General features: G+C 39.5%; 1 protein-coding gene and 1 pseudogene across 1 annotated transcript in view; one reads left to right on the plus strand and one right to left on the minus strand.

Moving 5' to 3' along the window:
* Positions 1 to 15,677, plus strand: part of LTA4H (leukotriene A4 hydrolase) — a 32,670-nt gene extending 16,993 nt beyond the window's left edge. The window contains exons 12-19 of the mRNA XM_012775320.3: positions 340 to 484; positions 1,454 to 1,557; positions 2,294 to 2,364; positions 6,689 to 6,743; positions 10,295 to 10,390; positions 12,455 to 12,537; positions 13,202 to 13,306; positions 15,161 to 15,677. Of these exons, the coding sequence (XP_012630774.1) occupies positions 340 to 484; positions 1,454 to 1,557; positions 2,294 to 2,364; positions 6,689 to 6,743; positions 10,295 to 10,390; positions 12,455 to 12,537; positions 13,202 to 13,306; positions 15,161 to 15,278 (777 nt within the window). The 3' untranslated portion in view covers positions 15,279 to 15,677. The remainder of the gene's footprint in view (positions 1 to 339; positions 485 to 1,453; positions 1,558 to 2,293; positions 2,365 to 6,688; positions 6,744 to 10,294; positions 10,391 to 12,454; positions 12,538 to 13,201; positions 13,307 to 15,160) is intronic.
* Positions 15,678 to 18,475: 2,798 nt separating this feature from the next.
* LOC105877095 (large ribosomal subunit protein bL35m-like) lies at positions 18,476 to 21,073 on the minus strand (annotated as a pseudogene).
* Positions 21,074 to 21,236: the final 163 nt, after the last annotated feature.

Below are 21,236 nucleotides of genomic sequence, written 5' to 3' on the forward strand. Positions count from 1 at the left end.
AATTTTATTTGGTATATTTGTGTCATTTTTAACTGCTTTCTCCCAAAAGCCAAATTTGTAGACCAGGCAGTGAATCATTTTCCTAGTCTTTTTGTAAGAGTAAAGCCTAATTAATATTGGGTGAAATATATTAGAGAACATCACATAAGTAGCCATTCTTTTAATAGACTTTCAGAAGTTTATGCCAACATATCCTAGTATTACCAGTCTCTAAATTTATGTAAGTTCTAGATTCCTCTAAAGTTATGCCACTGAGTGGAGTAATACTTCCTTATTAGCTTGTTTGCATGGTGATACTGGCCTTCATTTATGAGCATTGTCTTATTTTGTGTTTTACAGATAAAGACTTTTGGGGAAACACATCCATTCACCAAGCTTGTGGTGGATCTGACGGATGTAGACCCTGATGTAGCATATTCTTCAGTTCCCTATGAGAAGGGCTTTGCTTTACTTTTTTACCTTGAACAACTTCTTGGAGGACCAGGTAAGTAGTTGGCATTTTATGTTTTACTGGTTTTGTTTTGTTTTTTGAGGGCAATGCCAAGAATAAGGAAGAGTTACAAACTTGTTTTTTGTTCCCTTTTATACTTCCAATTCATTCTGTGTATAGCTGCTAAAGAAATCTTGATCATTTTCTAATGTTATCTCTCCACTTAAAACCTTGAGTAACCTCTGAATTCTAAATTATTCTGTTTAATTAAAAAAATCTCATCAGTATTTTTAAAATTAGGATAATAGTATGTGTTCGCTGAAAAAATGTCTATGGTATAGACATTTATGAGAGTAACAAGTGAGAGTCCATCAACCTCTTTCCACTCCCAGGGGTGACCACTGTTAGCAGTTTGGTGTGTGTGGCTGCAGATCGTAAAGTGTTAATGAAGAAGAGACAAATACATACATACATACATACATATATATATAGTGACTTTAATTATAAAACATGAATCACACTATATATTCTGCATTTGTTTTTTTGTTTTCTCAATAGTTCACATGCATCCTTCTATGTCAGAAAATATAAATCTGTCTCCTACTTTTTAATGCCATCATAATACACTGAGTTTATATACCCCTCCCCTGTGGATGGGCGTTGAGGCGTTCTCTTTTGCTGATTGGCTTTGGAGGCTGTCCCTCACTTGCATCTGTTTTCCTCCTTTCTAGTTATAGGAGGCTTATTGCTTTTGAAACCTGTGTATTTCTTTTCTGTGTCTTCATGTGTCATCCCCTTACCTGTAATTAGGATTCTCTTCTTCCACCAAATTACATATATTCTTCCTTTAAGGCCCTACTTCAATCCTACCTCTATTTCTGAATGTTCACTTTGAAAAACTTGTTCTTTGGATGTTTTCTATTCTCTGTGGTTAATAGTATGATGCCAAGCACAAAAAAAGTCAAATAATTAATTACCTTTCTACAAATTGATTTCTTTCTTTTTAAATTTTTTTACTCTTAGAGGTTTTCCTAGGATTTCTAAAGGCCTATGTTGAGAAATTTTCTTACAAGAGCATAACCACTGATGATTGGAAGGATTTCCTGTATTCCCACTTTAAAGATAAGGTTGGATTAAAAGCTTTTTAAATTTTTCATGCCCAATATATCTTTATTTATTGACTTATTTGTTAAGCTAACTTGAATTCCTTAATAGTGGTATTGGTTTAGAATTTGTTGTAAGACTCAATTTTTCATTGCATTTTTTTTCCCATTTAAAATGTGATCTCAGCCGGGCACAGTGACTCACACCTGTAATCCTAGCACTTGAGGAGGCTGAGGCAGGAGGATCACTTGAGACCAGAAATTTGAGGTTGCTCTGAGCTAGGCTGATGTTATGGCACTCTAGCCTGGGCAAGAGAGCAAGACTCTGTCTCGAAAAAAATGTTATCTCAACCACATGAACTAACAGGTCGAATTTTCCTAGTTCAGAGAGATCCTTAGTATGATTCGGAAGTTTACTTTTTTTGTGTGCTAATTTTCCTATTTTAATTATTTAACACCACTAGTGATGAATATAAATTTATTTTATAAGAGATACTTAGATGAAGTGATGGATATGTTAATTAGCTTGATTTTTTAATATATTATATACATATATCAAAATATCACATTATACCCCATAAATATACATAATTATCTATCAATTAAAATAATATTAATTAAAAAATAAAAAATTTAGAAATTATCTTGATATGGCAGAGTAGACAAAATTACAGATCTGAGAACTTAAAAGTTTGCCTTAATCTTTTTTTTAACAGAAAAGGTCATTCTGTAGCAAACTGAGTATTATAACTGTTCACAGGTTGATATTCTCAATCAAGTTGATTGGAATGCCTGGCTTTACTCTCCTGGACTGCCTCCCATAAAACCCAAGTAAGTACTTAACCTGCTAATGTTTTCATTCTCATTCTCCTAAACCCTAGAGATCCTCAAAATATCTGCAAGGATTCTATGCTGTCCTTAAGCTGTTACTAGATAGTGATAAGAACAGAGTTCTTAGGTGTTTGGACCTTAACCCTGAGGCCAAAAGAGTAATTTCCATGATTTATGACTATAAATTAATTATTCCTTGCAAGTAATTATTGAGTGCTTCCTTTCTACACAAGGATAGTAAGGTATTTAGAAAAGAATAAGCTATTGTGTCTTCCTTCAAACTTTTGCAGTTTTCATTGCAAGTATATGCGAGATTAAAAAAAACTTTGCAGTAAAAAAACAAATAACATTTTATAAGTATTATGTTAATCATTACAATGATGTTATCAGTTATTATCCCTGTTTCCAGAGGGAGTAAATTAGGCTTAGCTAGCTAGATAAAGTGTCCTGTGCAAGGTTGCACAGAGTTGAGATTCAAACCCTAGCAGTCTTACCTCCTTCAATATACTGCCTTTTAAACAAAACACCTGCCTCAAATCAGGGACCTGAACCCTGGTCTTACCCTGAGTTGTGTGAGGATGCTGACTATTGCATGTTCCAGCCTCTCGTTGCCTTTCCTTTGGATCACTGAAATTGCCTAGCAACGCACTTACACTAAGCAGCCCAGTTTAATTGACCAAGGGAGCAGCAGGAGATAAGATAGGAAACAAGATGAGTCCTGGTCAAGTTTGTTTGTAAAGCACCTTGAATGGCCTGGCTGAGAAGGGTTTGGTAGGGAAGTTATTAGGAGTTCTGAGCATGGTAGAGATATGGTCAGAGCTCCCCATTAACCGGGCAGTGCTGCTTAGCATAGACTGTGGGGGGAAACAGGGAGGCTTAGACGCCAGGGAGGGATGATTGCAGCAGAATTGTTTCAAATTTTGCTTTGGAAACAGGCAGATGGCACAAATTATCAATAAACCCTTTTAATGTCTAAAAAAGGTATCACCAGAATAATACTTTAGATTTTTTTAGCACTTCATAGTTTAAAACGTGCCAACGTATATATTATCTCACTAATTCTTACAACAACCTCACTAGAGATAATAAGAGCCTGAAGTAATGCAAGGGCAGTAGGAAAAGAAAGGAATAACTGAGAGGAGAGATGTTTTGGAGCTAGAATCTATTGGCAACTGATTGACCATGGTGAGCAAAGAAGAAATTAAAAATAACTGAGCAGAGATGTAGTTGTTAAAGATTCAGCTCAATGCAATACACATTTGTTGAGTGGCAGGCACTATTATGATGAAAGATGAATAAGAAACTCACAGAGCAAATACGTTCTGTGTCAAGTATTTTTTAAAAATATCTGTTAAGTGTTACAGGTAAGGAATCTATTTATTTTAATGGTAATGGATTTGGACATCAGCTTAGAGATGAATTACAAAGAGGAATACAAGAAGTAGAGTTTAGAACTGTAGACGATCTCCATTTGAGAGCTAGGACAGAGGAAAGATACCAATAAAATAAATTAAAAACCAGAAGAGGCTTTCAAACATTAGTTCCTTGTTAAGGAAGCTGTGGGGAGAAATAATGTAAAAGTGGCAGAGTGGTCAGCAGAGTGGTGTGCAGTACCATTGTGGGGGAAGAAGGATCCTGGGGAAAACAGCATGGAAGTTGAAGTCAGGAGTCTTTTCTACACCAAAGACCATTGCAAGAGATTAAGGACTGAAGAAGCCTTTGCTTTTAAAATTAAGGAAATCTAGGAGAAAAGTTGAGTTCTTAAAAGGTGTTTCTTTGATATTACCATTGCTAGGGGATCCTTTTGGGGTCTTGGTTCATTCTAGATCCCTTAAGACTGCCTCCAGGCAATACCAACAGGCTGGAGGAACCCTGGAATCTTTCATATGCCAAGGAGGCCTGTAAAGAGAGAATATCTTGGAAAATCTCAAACCATAGGAAATATTTTGGTTCATTCCAGCACAGAACATTGGCTTCTAAGTCTCTCCGGTTTTTATAGTGCTCTCATCATTTGTGTGTGTATTTAACCACTTCGGTACCAGCATCGACTATAGTCGATAGCCACAGATGAACGCCCACAGCAACTTTAGTCGACAGCCGTGATATGAAGGCACACAGCCGCGTGTCAGCTTTAGCTGACAGCTGTGATATGACTTTTCTAATTTTTCATTTATCAAAATAAAACTGTGAACATTTAAAAATAACGTAATGAAAACATATATGTATATGTTACCTATTCTGATTTACATTACAAGTAAAGCTGCTTGTAAAGTAAAAAAAGTGCTTTAAAGCATTCCTCATCACACAAGAGCAAAACGGATTCATCATGAACGCACAGCACAAACTATCGTGCGGACTGTGAGTGCCGCCTGTGGGCAAGGTTTTGCAGCCGTGAGCGCGGTACTGAAGTGGTTAAATAGCACTCGAGACCATACACTGTTCTCCATGTCCACCACCACCGCTCAAGTTCAATCTCACATCATGCCCTGCTGGAAGACTGCTCTGGCCTCCAAACTGTGCACTTGTGTCTGTTCCAGCCTTCCTCCCAGCCATTCTCCACACTAAGGCTAGAGTAAACCTTTAAAAATACAAATGTGTCATGTCCTCCTCCTGCTTAGCAATCTCCACTGGCATCCCATTGCTCTCAGTCTAAGACAAAATTCTTTAGTGGGTACTATAGGCTCCTAACACTCAAGCTCCCTTCGCTTCAGTCATACCAGCAGTTTTGGGGTCTCTCAAACTCTCCATACATCCTCTTATGTAGTATCTGAGCACGCTGTTTCCTCCACCTGCACCTCCACCTTGCACAGTTAATTTCAGTCTCAGCTCAAGAACCACTTCCTCATGGAAGCATTTCTTGCCATATCGCCCCAGGCCAGATCTCTGATACTAGGGCTTCTTGATGGGCGATGCTATATCACCCTTCATAGAGGTTGCCACGGTTCTAACTTTACATTTATTTGTGTGATTATATTAAAGTCTTTCTTCCTCACTATGCTATACAGGTACCATGAGAGCAAGGCTCATATCTGGTTTTGCTAATTAATTTTCTTAGGACTTTGCCATCGTAGGGGTTGCTTCTCTTCCCTGGATTAATCCTTTTTTTTTTTAATTTTGGCATATTATGGGGGTACAGATTTTAAGGTTTCAATAAATGCCCTTTTCCCTCCTCCCCCCACAAGTCTGAGTCTCCAGCATGACCATCCCCCAGATGGTACACATCTCACTCATGATGTATGTATATACCTACCCCCCTCCAACACTGGATTAATCCTTAACTTAGTTCCTTTAATTATATTGAGAAGGAAGTTTGAGGACACTAACAAACAGACCAGCCAAAGGTTTTCCACTGTCCTATTGTTTAAGAAATCAGTGCTAATAATGTTCTAATTGAAGGTGGCTCACTGCCTGAGCAGTCAAGGACCTCTGGTCCCACTTGTTCTTCAGGGCAAACAAAATGCTTGCCTGCCAGCCACAGCCTGACCACTTCATGAAAATAAACTGCAGCTGTTTCAAAGGAGGGAGTAGCATCAAGCTCTTCCTTCCTAGGGAACAAACCAGGAGTCCCGGTCACAGTTCTCTTTAAGGAAGGTTCAGTGGTAACTTCTAATCAAAACATACTTCATTTAGACCCTAAGGGGCAAGTGCCTCTCTGTTCTCTAATGCAAACACTTCACAGCAAGCAAGCATGATTTATGGACAAAGAGGGATGTTTTGCAAGAATTTTGCGCACATTGCATGTTCTTTTCCGTGCTTTTCTAAGATGAGAACACACAAATATAGGTGTAACTTGCTTTGCTTAAGATCACAGTGTGTTAATTTCACTTCCTTCTAAAAAGAAAGGAATGAAATCATCACACCATGATTTCAGACTTTCTCAAAGGTCTAGCATCTAGAACAGTGCCTATCATATAGCAAGTGCTTGCAGGTTTGTTAGATGATTAGATGGTTTGAACAACATCATATTGTCCTGAGTGCCTAGAACGGTTCTTGCCGTAAACACTAAATACACTCAAATGATTCCAGCTACTTTTAACATATACCACTGGAGTACATGACAGTCTTTTGCTGAGATGCTCTGGCACTGTCTCTGAAGGATAGTCAGTTGTTTTATTAATATGGTATTCACTTGGATTTGTGAGTTTTTAGGTGATACCAGTAGTGTGTAAGTCAGGTAAAAGATTTCCTATTCCCATCACTTTAGAGTTCTTTATTTAAAAGGAACTTTGAAATTTAAGTATATTCTGTAGCTTTAAAACTGCATTAATGCAAAAGCATGTACATTTTAATAAAATTTAATCTTTAACATTTTTTATATTTGCAGTTATGATATGACTCTGTCAAATGCTTGTATTGCCTTAAGTCAAAGATGGATTACTGTGAGTAGTAACGTGTGTGATTTTTTTATTCCTTTTTGAATTGTACAAATATGTCTTTACTCATGAAAGGGGGAGATGCGTACTTTAAATCATGGGAAAGCTATTTGAAAGTCAGGTTTATCTAAGATGATGCTATATCCACCTTCAATGTAGAAAATTAAATTTCATGAGGAAAAAATAGATCTTAACAGCATTAATTCTTTTTCTTACCTCTTTCAACTCTTAAAAACAGTATGCAAAAGTATTTGCGTTTTACCTTTCTTCTTTTCCTCATAAGTCATTATAAGATACTACTTCAAATATAGCAATTGCACAGGTAAATCTGAAATGATCTTGGGCAACTGACCACTAATGCCAACTGTTAGTGATGGGAAGAATTGAGGCACTTTTGCTCAGTCAGTTACTTTGTTTACTTCTATGAAACTTCTTAAAGAGGAGCTTGTTCATGTATATTCTAAAACAACCCTTAGAGAAACCAGAGTTAAGGGTATGTCCTGGATAATTCTTCACTGGGAAATAACAGAAAATGTAGGAATAATTTTATTCTTAGATTTGCAACAAATTAAGATGTTGCCTTTTGAAACTTGATTCTAAAGTTTGCTTGACCCATATTTCTTAGCATCCTTCTCCATACCAAATGCTGTGTCGCATCCTATGAAAGGTACAAAGATTTGCTTACCTTTAAAGCATCTATAGTTTAATTAAAGAAATTAGATTCATGCAGAGATAACTAATGCTAAGCAGGAAGTGATAAGCAACATGAGGAAGATACAGATGAGACAACAAGAAAATCAACAGAAGGGGCCACTGTGGTACCTCCCCTTGGAGGTGCAAGAGTTGGAATTGGCTGCAGCATCCGGGAGAGCTTCTTACAGGAGAGGATAGCCTGGCCAGGTTCCAGTGTGGTTTGGACATGGATGATGTGGAGGAGGACATTCTGAGTGGGAGGGACAGTCTTTAAACAAAGGTCTTTTATTAAAAGCAGCAACAAAACTTAATATTTATAGAAATTTATTTTTCTTTTGGCCTTCTTCTTTCATCAGTTTACCTATTATTTGCTGGGTGTGGGGTAATATGTGCCTGTAGTCCCAGCAACCTGGGAGGCCAAGACAGTGGGATTGCTGAGCCCAGTAGTTCGGGACCAGCCTAGGCAAAGTATTAAGACCCTGTCTCTACAAAAAATAGAAAAAATTAGCTGAGCATGGTGGCACACACCTGTAGTCCCAGCTACTCAGGACGCTGAGGCAGGAGGATCTCTTGAGCCCAGGAGTTAGGGGTTGCTGTGAGCTATGATCACACCACTGCACTCCAGCCTGAGTGACAGAGCAAGACTCTGTCTCTAAATTTAAAAGAATAAAATATAAACATCTTTTTGTAGACTCTTAATATCAAAATAATCATAACAAAGGTAGGACATTACTATTATTTAGATCTAAGATCAACTTTGGTGTTTTGGTTTTTTTTTTTTTTTTACTATTTGGAAGGAAGTAATAAACTCTAGCTACATAGCAGAGAAGTAGGCTGGTTGTGCACACATGTACCTCAACTGCCAGTACTTTGCCTGGAGTAGTGTTGAGTCCTGATTGGAGGAGTGCTTTAATTATGTGCTCTTTCTAGAAAAGCTTAACTTTTTCCATCCAAGAAGAGAAGTCAGGTAAACACATCTTGCCCCAAATAATGCTTTACTCTTCTACCTGTGTTGTGAGCTTTGTTTTGTGTAGTTCACAAACTTGTCATGGAGAAAAAAGTATGAGAGATAGCTGTAGAAAACAGAAATTTCTTGGCCGGGCGCGGTGGCTCACGCCTGTAATCCTAGCACTCTGGGAGGCCGAGGTGGGCGGATTGCTTGAGATCAGGAGTTCGAAACCAGCCTGAGCGAGACCCCGTCTCTACCAAAAATAGAAAGAAATTAATTGACCAACTAAAAATATACATACAAAAAAAAGTTAGCTGGGCATGGTGGCGCATGCCTATAGTCCCAGCTACTCGGGAGGCTGAGGCAGGAGGACTGCTTGAGCCCAGGAGTTTGAAGTTGCTGTGAGCTAGGCTGATGCCATGGCACTCACTCTAGCCTCGGCAACAAATCCAGACTCTGTCTCAAAAAAAAAAATGTACTGGTACCTTTGGCGCACTCCTCCCTATCTCATGCCCCTTTTTACCCACCTTGCCAACCTATCAAGATAGTCATCACCCTGAATTTGGGTTTATCATTCCTTTGCTTTTTATGTTTTTACCACATATAAATATATCCTTAATTAAATATATGGCTTGGATTTGCATGTTTTTGAGCAGAGAACAAGCTAGAGCTATAAGTTCTGATATTAACATGAAGTTCTAAAGGGAAAGGAAGTTTTGATGTTAAGCACAGTTCTGAAACAGGGGGAAGATGTAAAATAAACATTTCCTTAAAAGGATATATATGTATATGCACATTAAATTCTTTGGAAGGATATACAGGCATTGTTAATAGTAGTTATTAAGGAGTAGGATACAGGGAGCAAAACCAAAGCAATTTTTCATTCTGTCCTATTTGATTTTTTTAATCATTATCATTTGTATAAAGTTTTTTTAATTTAAAAAACCCTTAGTTTAAAAGAATTTAAAACTAGTTTTAAAAGATGTAAACATACTTTTTTTTTTTTTTTTTTTTTTGAGACAGAGTCTCACTTTATTGCCCACGCTAGAATGAGTGCTGTGGTGTCAGCCTAGCTCACAGCAACCTCACACTCCTGGGCTCAAGCAATCCTCCTGCCTCAGCCTCCTGAGTAGCTGGGACTACAGGCATCGCCACCATGCCCGGCTAATTTTTTCTATATATATTAGTTGGCCAATTAATTTCTTTGTATTTTTAGTAGAGATGGGGGTCTCGCTCTTGCTCAGGCTGGTTTCGAACTCCTGACCTTGAGCAATCCGCCTGCCTCAGCCTCCCAGAGTGCTAGGATTACAGGCGTGAGCCACCACGCCCGGCCAACATACTTATTTTGATAAGCATTATTTAATATTCCTTAATCATATTCTCAAAAGATTTTTTGGCAGTAAATTCCAATTTGAAAAGTACAGACCCAATTTTCTTTTTCTCAGGTGATTTCCAAGATTAAATGGGGAACATAGAATGTGTGGGGCTGGAGGGAAGCATCAGTTTGTGGCCTTATCAATTTACTAGTGTGAGTTTTAAAGGGATATACAGTTTGGTCCTTTACCCACATTTTTGAATTTTTTTGAAATCAGTTGACATGCATTTTAGAACATTTCTTCGGAAATCTCTGTATCTTGAATGGTAGAAAGGATATGAAAAGTTTCCTCCACTCTAACTCTTAATTGTCTACTTTTTCTTAAGTAATAGAGGTTTTAGGAGTCATACCAGCTTTTTTTAAGTTACTCAGTCTCTAGGTTATTGAAGTTGCTCAGGCTTAAATTTATTTTGTACATTCTTGTGCATCCATGTATTTGCCTTTTTAAAAGTTTAACTTAAAAGTAAAAAATGTCAGGTAAACCAGTAAATATTATTAAATTGCACACAAACAGAAATAACCAGGTAACATTTATTTTAGGCCAAAGAGGAAGATTTAAATTCATTCAACGCCACAGACCTGAAAGACCTCTCTTCTCATCAGTTGAATGAGTTTTTAGCTCAGCTGCTCCAGAAAGTAAGTACTAGCTCCAAACATTAGAAATGAAAATGGACAGGAAGGCACAGCTTTTATATTATACCCAACTTGGGAAAAAAATATTAACGTGGAAACCAATGGAAAAATATAATTTCTAGAATTTCAGAAATTCATTCATTTCCTTAAAAAACATTTATCGAATGCTTAGTATGTTTCATATTGTGCTAAATATAAACATGTAATAAAGAAATACCTTGTCCTGGAAAAGCTTATCATCTAGTAGGAAGGCGAACATGTGCAAAAGTTAGCAGTAAAAGGAGGTTATAATTTATAGTTTAGGTAACAATTAGAAAAACGTCATTAGTGAAGGACTCTCTCCCAACTGGAATCATCAAGGAATGAGTTTGGAGGAGTAAGACTTGGTTTGAGCAGAGCAGGGTTAGCAGGGAGGTCGACATTCAAGTTGGAGCCAGAGCAGCAAGTGCTGGAAATCGCCCAGTGTGGCCAGAGTTAAGCAGCAGCGCTGGGTGAGGAAGTCAATGAGGGTAATACTAGAAAGGCTGGTGGCATCAGATGTGATGACTCTTGAATGCTAAGCTGCGACTTTTAGATTTTATTCTGGTCAGTAGGAAAGGATTTAAAAATTTCAACAGGAGAGTCCTGTGATGAAATGGTGGGATGATGGGTGGGTTGTGAAAACCAATGGACATGCAGGGTGCAAAGTGGTGCGGTTGGTTGGGAGACTTGCAGGAGGACAGGACATGAAGGGGTGAGCTGGCAGGAGAGGAGAACACAGGACAGAGGAGAGAGAGGTTACGCAGGATGAGACCACAGGCTTCTGGGAATGACTGGATTTGAGGGTTAACAGTAAAGAGTCCAAGCAGATTTTAAGGTTTCAAATCCAGGTAATAAAAACAACCTATGAAACTTATGGGACATGCTGCCTTTTGGGAGGGAGGTAATGACTGGGTCTTTAAGAATCACATGAAAGGGAACTCTTCAGTCTAAGGACCTAGAGAGGGATGGAGAAGATTTTGATCAGAATTCCTTATGCAATTGACGCAAAAGTGAGGAATAAGATTTTGAGGCAACAGGGCACGGTTTCATAAATGCACTGCTGTGGCCTAGGACCACCAAGATAGAAAACGTGATGCGAGGACTCAGGAACGGGCATGGCAAAACCTGGGGAAAGTCGGGGAGACTCGGGGGTGACCTTAACTGGTCGGCCTACCAGGGTGGACTTGGAGCTGCACATGTCCTCAAGGGGCTAATGGACTGAATAATGGGGATGGGGCTGGCAGTTGGTGGAGCAAGATGGGGAGTGCACGGAGTGAGGGTCTGGTCAGGGAAGGGGGCAGCAGCTGGAAAGGACAGTTACCGCCTCCCTGGTGACACTTCTGCCTGTGCTCTGCAGGCACCTCAAACTCTGCTCTGGACTCATCTTTCTCTGCTTCACCCAAACCTGTTCTTCCTTTAAGCAAGGGTTAAGATGGGCATAAGAGGTTTCTACCCCCCCTGAAATTATATGTAGAAAGTTGTATTTATATGGTAAATGTACTTTTTCCTCTAGGGAAAGGGTCTATATTATTCATCAGATTCTCAAAGGGGTCTATAATATAAAAATTTAAGAACTGCTATTTTGTAGGGATGTAGATAATTTAAAGGGGATTTCAGAGGAAATATACAAAGATAAAGCCGGGGGATCAGTGAGGAAAAAAATTAGGGAGCCACGAGTTAATCTAGGGAGTGGAATAAATTCAAGATATATAAGGTGTAGAAAATAACTTTAAAAACTCTAGGAAGAGTCTGAAAGATATTTCTTATGTGCTAAAAATATAAAGTCTAAGGAGAGTAATTTTCATTTAATTCTCCAAGTCCCTCACTAAGTAAATTGTCCCTGTGCTCCCAGTAGAATATCCTTTTCCAGAGTAAGTTTGCACAAAATTTACTTTAGTGTGCATTTGTTTCTTTTAATTTTATCTAACTTATTTCTACAGTATAAAATACTTAGGATTTTAATCTGGCTAAGAATTTCTCCCCAGCTCCTTTCTTCCCAGGAATGCTGTTGAAATGATACGTCATGCTTCTTTATTTTGCTCTTAGGCACCTCTTCCATTGGGGCACATAAAGCGAATGCAAGAGGTGTACAACTTCAATGCCATTAACAATTCTGAAATACGATTCAGGTACATCATTTTAACTTGTCTCTGTGGAAGAAAGCAGAAAACGAGTTTGAAAGGTGGAGAAAGGGAAAGCAGAGTATGAGACGTACATGAGTCTTGAGAGAGCCTCGTCAAATTTACTGCTTTTATATAAATAACGATGGTGGTATTTAAGGGATAGTTGCAATATGTGTAAGATGGTAGTGTTAATCTCTGTTAAACATTGTCTAAACCTCTCTTGCCTTAAAAAAAAAAAAAAGATTAGAATGAAAGATTCAGTGGTAAATAGGTTTTCTTCTACAACCAGCCAAATCAACTCTGAAATGAGAATAGTTAGAAATCTTTGATTCTATGTTAATCTTTCTTAATTCAGATTTGTAGTGTGCGGCTTAAATTCCTTCCTTCAGAAATTGCATTTGTAAGGGTACGTGAGCACCTGCATAATCCAAACCTTTAAAAACAACAATCATTTTCTAGAACCAACTCCTCTTCCTTCTCTTCTCCAATTATTTAATTGTATATATAAGGCTTTGAGAGTCTCAGCATAAAGATACAATATAAAGTGGTATACAGTATAACTATAATGGAATTATTCATTATTACAGAAGTGACATTCAGATATACCTGTCATGTCCTGCCCCTTCCTCCTCATTTTCTACCCTCTGTCCCCTAAAAATCCTCCTTTCAGATGGTTACGGCTCTGCATTCAGTCCAAGTGGGAGGCAGCCATTCCTTTGGCTCTAAAGATGGCAACTGAACAAGGAAGAATGAAGTTTACACGACCCTTATTCAAGTAAGAACCAGACCAAACTGTGCTTGGAATTTATATAAGAAACGGGAAGAAAAATCTTAAATAAATGTTTTTGTTGTTGTTAAAATTCTTTATAAAATGCAGTCTATATAATTTTTTTAGTTTGCTAAAGTTTATAATTTTGGAATAAGAATTCATACTTCTAAATATTTAAAATATGAGATAATTGCATTAGCTTTTTTAGAAGCATTATATATGGATTGCCTATAATGGGCCAAATAGGGTTAGACACTGATGAAAAGGAAATCTATCAAAGACAGTTTTATATACACAGAAAGATTTTCTTAAGTAAGTAGAAGATAATTGGTGAGTTGGTATGGACAAGAAAAAGAGTCTGGAATTAAATGTAAGGAGAAATGAGCAGATACAGCAAAATCTTTTTGATTCAGATGTTGCAAAGAGATGGGAGAGTAAGTTGCTTGACATATAATAAAAGAATGCTTGGTAAAAGGGTGCAAGGTTGTATCTTGGCAACAAGATACAATTTAAGAATATCTCAGTGAAGTTCTTTGAATGGATTTGGCCTGAATTCTAAAAGAAAGAAATCATGACATAAATATCCATGATTAATCTGTTTGCTTTTCATTTACTTTACTGATACAATAAAATTTGGCAAAAAAAGTCATTATCCATTTTAATGTGGCCACAAAATAATTTTCAAGTATTTTAAAATTAATTTTATATGCTTTCTATAATTTTTTGGGTTTTTTATTTTTTTATTTTTTGGGTTTTTTGAGACAGAGTCTCACTCCGTTGCCCAGGCTAGAGTGCTGTTGCATCAACCTAGCTCACAGCAACTTCAAACTCCTGGGCTCAAGCAATCCTCCTGCCTCAGCCTCCCAAGTAGCTGGGACAACAGGCATGCGCCACCATGCCTGGCTAATTTTTTCTATATATCTTTAGTTGTCCAGCTAATTTCTTTCTATTTTTAGTAGAGACGGGGTCTCGCTCTTGCTCAGGCTGGTCTTGAACTCCTGAACCCAAACGATCCACCTGTCTCGGCCTCCCAGAGTGCTAGGATTACAGGCATGAGCCACCGCGCCCGGCCTGCTTTCCATAATTAAAACCCATCTATGAACAAATTCTTATGCACACTGCATGTAAAAAAAAAAAAGAAAAAAAATAAGAAAGTATAATTATAATATTATTAATTAAAAAAAACCCATCTAGCTTTGAATTCAGTAAAGTATACTTTAAGAGGTTTTAAATAAGAATATATCTTTTGTGGGAAAAATAAATATTTCCATCTTACGATTTATAAATAGTAGTTATATTAAAAACGACTAATTCCACCTTTTGTTTGATGAGTCCTATTTATTTGATGTATCATGATTATTTCACTATGGTCAGTATTTTTGCTCTCAATTATTTGACATTTTCAGAAATTCTTTATAAATCTGGTAATTTTATTCTCTTAAAATCTTGATTACAAAATAAACTTTAAAAAGCAAGTTTTAAAAAAGACAAAGTCTCTGAGGACGGATGCTAAGGCATTAAACGTAGGTGAGCAGATACTGTTCATGTAATAAAATACTCCTGTGCTGCTTGGTAAACAGCCACTGTCCCAGACACTCCGGCCCTTCCCTGTAACTCCCTCCAAAGTATCTGTGATCTGCCAGTGGAAGGGTCAATCTCTGGGACAGAAGGAAACCCCTGGGACCCTACAGCAGGGCTATAGCCATCCAATTGGCTGGGACTGATGCCTTAATTTGGTGATATTTGGCTACCACCCCTGCCAGCATCCTTTAATTAATCACGGGTATTGACTTCTCTCCCTCTCTTCTCCTCTGTCTCTCTTGCTCTTTTCTCTTCTTTTCTGTTTACATTTGTTTTCAGGGATCTCGCTGCCTTTGACAAATCTCACGATCAAGCCATCCGCACCTACCAAGAGCACAAAACCAGTATGCATCCCGTGACTGCCATGCTGGTGGGGAAAGATCTAAAAGTGGATTAAGGACCTGCCGATTGCTGATTTTAGAAACTTCTCTTTTTTAAATTGAATTCACAAAGAAATATAAAACTTTGGCTCACCTTGTAATTGAAAATGTCTTTCTAGTTTGGGCTTTTTATTGTTTTGTCAGTGATTTTATTAAAATAAAGCTGAGCTACCTTTTTTTTTTTTTTAAGAGTGACATGTTGTTTGTAAATTTTAGCAGAGTTTAATCTTTTGATTTATAAACTTAAATTTTTTTAATTAGCTTCCTATTAATTTTCTCCCTGTATGATCACAGATATGCCAACATATGCTTTGCCTGATATGTTATGTAAGTTCTTTAATTTGAATCTGCTACAAACCAAAAATTCAAAATGATTAGGGTTTTGCTTTTTAAATAAACTTAAACATGAACACTCAGTTGGATTTGCTTACCACGTGGCCGTCGGCCATAGAATAAACTCCCCTACCAAACTGCAACCTTTAGCAGGAGCTCTCTGCTTCCCACTCCTGGATCCCTCCTGCTGATTCACTGGACTTGTCTGGGTCTCCTGTCCATCATAGGTCAGATGCAGATGGCCTCCCTGAACATCAGTACTACCCATTCCCAACAACTTGTTCAAAAACAATGCAACAACTGGAACCAAATAAAAGACAAGAACAACAAAGCACCCCGGTGAATGCAATGTAGTGCCCCAGGGCACCTTGGCACACAGTGTGGGAACCAGAGCTATATTAGTTACAGTTCTTTGATTGCAAGTGACAGCAACCCAAATGACTGGAAGTCAAGAAGGGAAGAGGAAGATTATTTTAAGGATACCTGCTATAGGGGAGGTTATCAGAACTTGTGGACAGACAGAAGGGGACTTGACACCCAGAACTGCAGCACCGTCAGTACTTTGGTCCCTCATCTCTGTCCCTCTAGCCCACATTGTACAGGCAGCGACCCTCCAGCTTTACTGTTGCAAATAGTTCTTACTGCACAGAGAGGCCATCTCAGTTCCAAACACCCAGAGGAAAGACTGTGACTCTGGTTGTGTCCACCGCTGGCCAAATAAACTCTGGCCAAGAGGAATGATGTCTTAGAGCGTAAGCATGGGCATGGGGCTATCATCACCACAGTCATCGCCACCAAAAGTGCTCATGCAGTGACCAAAGTCTTAAAATAGGAGTAAACACCTGAAACTTGGGGCAGGTATCGAAGGGACAAATTCCTATCCATACCTGGAATCCTGAGACTTCTCCCTTGCTCTCACCCTCCCTAGCAGTTCTTCCTCTTGGACACTTATCTACGTTGCAGGGTGATTCTGTTTCTCCAGGCTGGCTGACACTTGTCTTCCTTGCCAGAAATATCAGAGAAGGTAGTTCAGCTCCAATCCCTGGTATATAATCTTGTTCTAAATGATTAGACTTTAGCAAATCCATGCACCCAAATAATGCTTTTTAAGGCTTCTTCTGCTCTATGAGCTTATGAGACAAACTCTAAGCTAAGGTCATTTTTTGGTTATCACTTGGTGATACTGAAAGGTAATTGGGGCAAGGGATGCTCGAAGGGTGGTGTGGAAAGGCACCATGAAGAAGCTAGAGGGCGCTAGAGACAAACAGCCTACTGACTGGTTTTCCCAGGGCCAGCTCAGTGGAATTCGCATTTCTTCAGTTCAGCTAATAACCATATGCTGAGTGTCTTTGTGCCAAGTCAGACATACACGCAATTAATGGATGAACAAAGACGAATAACTTCTATATATTGCTAAAGAAGAGGTATGCTAAAGCAACCCAGAGGAGAGCCACTTAACCCAACCAAAGAGTTTAGGGAATGCTTCCTGGAGAAGAAAAGGCCTGAGGCTTGAAAAATAAGAAATATCTAGCCATGCAAAGAAAGTTGGAAAGTGTGTTCCAGGTGGAGAAAACATAGCATAAGTAATTCTCTGCTGCACAGTGTCTGGGGCCTGAGTTTAGAATCCTCAAACAGCTGGGAGCTGGTATCACCTGGAAGCTTCTTTCCCCACGTCTGATGTCTGGGCTGAGATTATTCAAAAGCTGGGCTCACTGGGTCTGTCAAGTGGAACACCAGTAGTTTGGGCTTTCTTACAGCATGCGGGAGGGGGGGAGCATAAGCTGAACATCTTAATAGTTGTCTTTATAAGTCTGTGTCCATCACCAAACAGGAAGCACCTCGAAGGCAGGAAACATTTCTTACTTGTATCCTCCCCAGCACAGAGCTTGATAGGAAACAGGTGTTCAAGAGGTACTTGTTGAATGAGTGAATGAATGAATGGAGGGAGCAGAAAGTTAATATGGTTCATGTCTGTGGGCCTCAGTTTTCTCAGAGATGTAGGAGGTGAGGTCATCCTCTGAGAATTAGAGGAGGTAGATGCCGAGAAGTTTCTAAAGGAGGGGTGAAGGTTGTGGAAACTCACCGCAGGGTGGGGTGAGTAAAAGGGCATTACCATGAATGTTCGTGACCACAGGACCTTCTGCCTGGGTGAACAGAGATGGCAGTTTCTTGGGATGACCTGAGGGACAAGTTTTGCCCTGAGTTATATAGGTTTAGGGTTGCAAAGGAATTTCAAAGTGCCTAAGAAAGAGTAATCCAGGTGAGCCACTAGGGGACCAGCTTCCTGTGAAGGTAAGTGAGGAAGCTGGTGGGAAGTGGAGGAGTAGAGGGACTGATGGGAGATCAGGTCCAAGGGCAGAGAGGCAAACTAAGGGGGGAGCTGGAAGGCTGGAAGAGTGTGGTCAGAAGGTAGGATATTGGAATTTAAGATTGCTTATGTGTATCAAATTCAGGTAATGACAAATTCGAGGGTGCAGTGAGGGTGGGGTGGCTGAAGAACAGGTCAGTGAGGAAGGGTAGCTTTTTATTTGTATGCTTCCCCCAAAGCTATCAGAGAATGGGAGAGACTCTGGGTGTGGTTATGGGTGTTCTCTGTGAGCAACCGTGTCTCTCTTCCCAACAGAAATCTGATTTAGGGGAAACAGACTTTTCAAGATTTTTATTTTCTTTCTTCTTTTATTTCCCCCATTAGAATTTTTTGTTTGTTTTTTTTTTTAGACAGAGTCTCACTTTGTTGTCCAGGCTAGAGTGAGTGCCATGGTGTCAGCCTAGCTCACAGCAACCTCAAACTCCTGGACTCAAGCAATCCTGCTGCCTCAGCCTCCCGAGTAGCTGGGACTACAGGCATGTGCCACCATGCCCGGCTAATTTGTTTATATATATTAGTTGGCCAATTAATTTTTCAATTTATAGTAGAGATGGGATCTCACTCTTGCTCAGGTTGGTCCCATTAGAATGTTTATTGCAGCATAATTCATAACCTCAAAGATGTGGAATCAACCCAAGTTCCCATCAATACATGAGTGGATTTATTTATTCTTCTATGAAAAAATCTTGTTCCAGTAAACTAAATGATAACTGTTAGGAACACAGTGAACCTAGTACACTAGAAGTTAGGTGTGCTGCTGCCCCATGCTTGTCTCTAAGTGAAACTGCTCACATAACTATTTTTCACTCCATGTGGACCCACCAACACAAAGTAGGCCACGGTGGGCTCCTGACCTAAGAACAGCCAACGACACTAGACAATGACACTGATGAGACCTGGTGTAAAAAGGTAAAGCTGGCCCAGTTGGAGTCTCTTGGCAATTAGAGACTAGAAACAGGAGCTGAGGCTCATGATCCAGAAAAGAACATCAAAGGTGCAAGCTCAAGTTATTATGAGGGAGCAGAGACTGTAAGTAAGCAAAAGCAGTGAACTAGAGAAATTGGTGAGTAGAGGGAGAATGGAGTTAACAGTGTAAAAAGAACTGAGTCACATGAGCCTGAGCCTAAAGATCCACCTTCTCCTCTTGGAGATCATTGTCCAACTTCTGCTCTTCCTGAGGCCTGGGGGTGATTTCTGGAGGAGACTAGGCCGCTGAGGTGGTTCCTGAGTCCCCAGGCATGCAACCTTAAAACAATGTCACACTGCTTGAGCTAACTTGTAGCTGGGAGAGTCTTTTAATGTTTGTCTTCACTTGAGATTCCTTGCAACTAAACAAGCCCGATTGGAACAATTAAACCATTACCAGTTGATAAAAATAATGCACCATTTTAAATGTCTATTTCCCTGACCAAATCTGGGAATGTTTGATCCATTAAGCTTTAAAACTTCCATAAGTGTAATGTAGGTGTGTACATTTACATATTAATTGGTACAATTTACATCAAATTTTATAGTTACTCATTTTTGTGAAGACATCTATTATGCACAGATCTATACTTGCAGGTGTGTTCGATCATGATACTTCTGAGAAGGATCATCAGCATACCAGTTTTGCCTCTTCCAGAAAGATGTCATCATTCTATCTGAGAGTTTTTTTTTGTTTTGTTTTGTTTTTGAGACAGAGTCTCACTTTGTTGCCCAGGCTAGAGTGAGTGCCGTGGCGTCAGCCTGGCTCACAGCAACCTCAATCTCCGGGGCTCAGGGATCCTCCTACCTCAGCCTCCCGAGTAGCTGGGACTACAGGCATGCGCCACCATGCCCGGCTAATTTTTTGTATATATATTTTTAGTTGGTCAATTAATTTATTTCTATTTTTGGTAGAGACGGGGTCTCGCTCAGGCTGGTTTCGAACTCCTGACCTTGAGCAATCCGCCCGCCTCGGCCTCCCAGAGTGCTAGGATTACAGGCGTGAGCCACCGCGCCCGGCCTGAGAGTTTATTCTGAGTTTTATTACAGAACACAGATTCCCTCAAGCGTCTTTTTCTTGCAGCTGTCTTCTTCCATAATTTTTCCTTAGAACCAGCCTTTCTCCTTAGCCAAAGGCCACAATGAAGTCAAAGAAACCTAGAGATGACAGCTTTCACAGTCTTTCTCTTGCTTTTTTTTGTGAACTAAAGTATGTTCTAGCTCTGACTGGCAGCTTCAGGACATTTGGAAACGCAGGGGCCAGTCCATTAAGTATCATTGTACCATGCCACACGTCGTGTTTCTGATGGATGTGTTAAGTCTGGAAGCACAGGAAACAACCGGTGTCTGAATATGACTAAAATGTCCAGTGGACAGTGCAGATATAAAAGGGACATTCTCGGCACAGTTTTGATAGGCTGGAGATGCCAAAATATTCAGGGGTCATAAGATTCCTGAAGCTTCTCTCAAGGCACCCGCAGAAGCAGAGGCAGCCATCTTGTCTTCTTCACCTACAGTGGCTGCATTCTTCAGCATTTTTCTATTGCAATAATCAAATATCTAGAAAGTGGCTTACTGTGAAAGTGCTGCTTAGTTAAAATACTGTTTACATTTCTTTGATTCCTTTGGCATGCTATTTAGAGTTCCTTAATTGGAATGGTGATGAATTGAGTGCAGGAAGTAGTTATCTGCGGTGAAGAAAACTAATTGGATTGGAGATACCCAGGATAAAAGAACATTTATAAAGCAACATAGCTAACACAGATTATGAAGTCCAGATACTAGTGATCACAAACATTTCTATAGCATTCCCAATGTGCCAGGTGCTGTTCTAAGGGCTTTACATATATGAACTTAACTTATGTCCCAACAGCTCTTTGAATGGATGCTGTCATAATCTTCGTTTTACAGACGAGTCCAACAACTTGCCCAGAGGTCACACGCCTAGTAAATGACAGAGCTAGGACTTGGTCCCAGGCAGATGCCGCAAATGCTACCGGGAGGCAGTTAGCCCCTTTGCCTTTTGATGAGGAGACAGAGGCTAATAACTCACTTGCTCAAGGCCGGCAGGCAGTGGAGCTGGAGTCCCATCCACGGCTGTCTGAGCCCTTAATCTCTGAGCCGCGGTGGTTCGTTTGTCCAGATGCTGACCTGCGGTTGTGAAAATGATCTCTGGCCTTTGCATCTTCTTGTGGAGGTAAAGCTTCAGAAAACCTTACTGCTGGCCGGGAGTAGTTGCACAATTCATGTTTGTGGAATAAACAAATGAATGAAGATTGCCACACTCCCTGGTGTCACAATTGGCCAG

This window comes from Microcebus murinus, chromosome 10 (assembly GCF_040939455.1).
Source record: "Microcebus murinus isolate Inina chromosome 10, M.murinus_Inina_mat1.0, whole genome shotgun sequence".
NCBI classification, from domain to species: Eukaryota; Metazoa; Chordata; class Mammalia; order Primates; family Cheirogaleidae; genus Microcebus; species Microcebus murinus.